This window comes from Armigeres subalbatus, chromosome 3 (genome assembly GCF_024139115.2).
Source record: "Armigeres subalbatus isolate Guangzhou_Male chromosome 3, GZ_Asu_2, whole genome shotgun sequence".
NCBI classification, from domain to species: Eukaryota; Metazoa; Arthropoda; class Insecta; order Diptera; family Culicidae; genus Armigeres; species Armigeres subalbatus.
The window spans coordinates 277,719,178-277,721,853 of NC_085141.1; the positions used below are offsets into that span (position 1 = coordinate 277,719,178).

Consider the following 2,676-nt stretch of genomic DNA (forward strand, 5'->3'; position numbering starts at 1 on the left):
GGCAGTTATTGAGAATAAACAAGTTGTGGGACCCCTTCTTGGTATATGTTTGTATTCCAAGTAGTTCTTGTTGTTGTCATGTGCTCCAAGAGTCAAGATCTATGGATTAACCTTCGTAACCACAAAGGGCATGTACCACTTTTGAAACAATCCAAAAGATCTCTGGTTTCGCCTGTAGTTTAAACTTCTTCACAATTTTCAAAAGTATTTCAGGATCAGGATGTAGGGGATGTGGTGGGGCTCGACAGTGGGCTCTGTTGAACTACTTTAAAAAGCTACATGTGTCCCCAAGCAGGCCCTATCAAAACGACCGTGTGCCGCTCAAAGCGCACTAGCCTAGTTCTGGTGTTGGGTGGGACTTTAAACAAATTTGACCCGACTGATCGAGCGTCTGTCCAAGGAGGTGCGGCTCCAACAGCGTCTGTTTTGGTATCCAGCGGCTGAGTTTGAAATGCTATTCCCCGGAAGCTATACCTAAGATGGCAGCCCCATCCCGGTGGATAGGGAACCTTGGGCCAACAACCTACTGTTCCCGAAACATCAATTTGTTCGAGAATCCGATAATGAAAGAATACTGATTTTTTATAAAGCATCTAGAGAAATTCAATCGACGTATATCATAATCATTAGGATTAGGAAGGTTCTCATAAATTTTATTCAAATTTTATTTCTTCTGTAGAATTCGTAACGTCTTACGAAATATACAATAGGAAGATTTATTTTGTTATGAACAAAATTATATAATTAAGGACAGATGTGTCCGAATTCAATCATAGTTAATAAATATACAAAGACATTTAAATTTCTAGACTAACATTTGAAAAGGGCGTAACAGCCAAAATTTATTCCTTTTGATTCTTCGTCCACATATAATGCTTTATATGTAGACGAAGAATCAGAAGGAATAAATTTTGGCTGTTACGCCCTTTTCAAATGTTGGTCTAGATTTGTTTTATAACACGCTATCAGTGACAAAATTACTTTTGCCGATACATAAATTTTCCTACACTCTATGACGCCCTTCTGCTCTTCATTGAGGCAGGCATCCGGGTAATAATAAAAAAATAGCGTGCGCAGACTAATCTGGATACAACATCGACGAAGCCGTCAACATATTTTATCAACGTCTATACTCGATTCTTCGTGATGCTGTTCCATTGAAACGTTTCCGACAAAAAATGACGAAACAACCCTGGTGGAACAACGAACTGCAACGTCTTCGGAATCGTTTGCGCAAAGCTCGGAAACGATATTTTCGGTCGAAATCGGAACAGCATAAAGTTGAGCTACGTGACTTAGAGGGCGAATATAACTCTTTGCGCGCGCAATGCTTTAGCTGCTACATTCGTCGAACCGAGGAGAACATCAAGGACGATCCAAGCACTTTTTGGTCATTTGTTAGGAGCCGGAAGCAGATGAATGGAATTCCTCAGCGTGTCTGCTACAATGGAGTTACAGCTGAAACGTCACTCGATTCAGCACATTTGTTCTCGTCTTACTTTCGGAGCGTGTTAAGTGAAAACCGATCACCTTCGTCTGAAGCGTACTTGGACAGTTTGCCGCGTTATGACCTCAACGTTTCGCTATTCAGTTTTTCAACAGATGATGTGCTGAGAAAGCTTCAACAGATGGACAACTCTAAAAGCATCGGACCTGATCGACTTTCACCATTTTTTATTCTAAACTGCGCTGCCTCGCTGAGCGGTCCCATTTCCATGCTCTACAATCTTTCAATGTCGGAAGGTACGTACCCGTGAATTTGGAAAAGCGCTGCTATCACCCCTCTGCACAAATCTGGTAGCATTCACAATGTGGAAAACTATCGGAGTATATCGATCCTGAATTGCTTTTCAAAAGTTTTCGAGAGCTTGGTCTACGACGCGCTTTACCCGAAGATACATCATATCATTTCTGAACATCAACATGGCTTTGTGAAAAAAGATCTACCACGACCAATCTCATGTCATTCGTTTCTTCTTTGCTCAATACCCTCGAGAATCGGCAGCAAGTCGACGCCATCTATATTGACTTCACCAAAGCGTTTGATCGAGTGTTGCATTTATTGGCTGTTGATAAATTGGACAGAATGGGCCTACCCACCTGGCTGACTCGTTGGATATATTCCTACCTAATTGAGCGTAAAGCGTACGTGCGCATTAACGGAACCTGCTCGGATTCCTTCGCTATCTCTTCCGGCGTTCCACAAGGAAGTCACCTAGGTCCACTCATATTTGTGCTTTTTGTAAATGATCTTTGCACCACAATTAAATCCCCGAAAGTGATGTTCGCTGATGACTTGAAATTCTTTCGAGTTGTGTCATCATTGGTAGACTGCTGTGTTCTCCAAGCTGACGTCGACGCATTGGTAAACTGGTGCACGCTAAATGGAATGGAAATCAACGTTAAAAAGTGCAATGTGATATCGTTCAGTAGATCGAGAAGTCCGTCTGTCTTCGATTATAATATGTCTGCCGCCAGTATCACAAGAGTCAGCACCGTCAAGGATCTTGGCGTCCAGCTAGATTCTAGGCTCAACTTCAATTTGCACATAACTACAACAACCGCCAAGGCGTATGCAATGCTTGGATTTATAAAACGAAACGCTCAGGAGTTTGAAGATATATACTGCCGTTATACGCATACTTGTCCCATGTTTGCTGGGATTTCCTATATACA

The 2,676-nt window shown here is 42.0% G+C and overlaps 1 protein-coding gene across 1 annotated transcript; it reads left to right on the forward strand.

Annotated features, from left to right (window-relative positions):
• Positions 1 to 1,178: 1,178 nt before the first annotated feature.
• On the forward strand, positions 1,179 to 1,757 carry LOC134222490 (uncharacterized). Its single transcript, XM_062701638.1, has one exon. The coding sequence runs from the start codon at positions 1,179 to 1,181 to the stop codon at positions 1,755 to 1,757; it is 579 nt and encodes a 192-aa protein (XP_062557622.1).
• Positions 1,758 to 2,676: the final 919 nt, after the last annotated feature.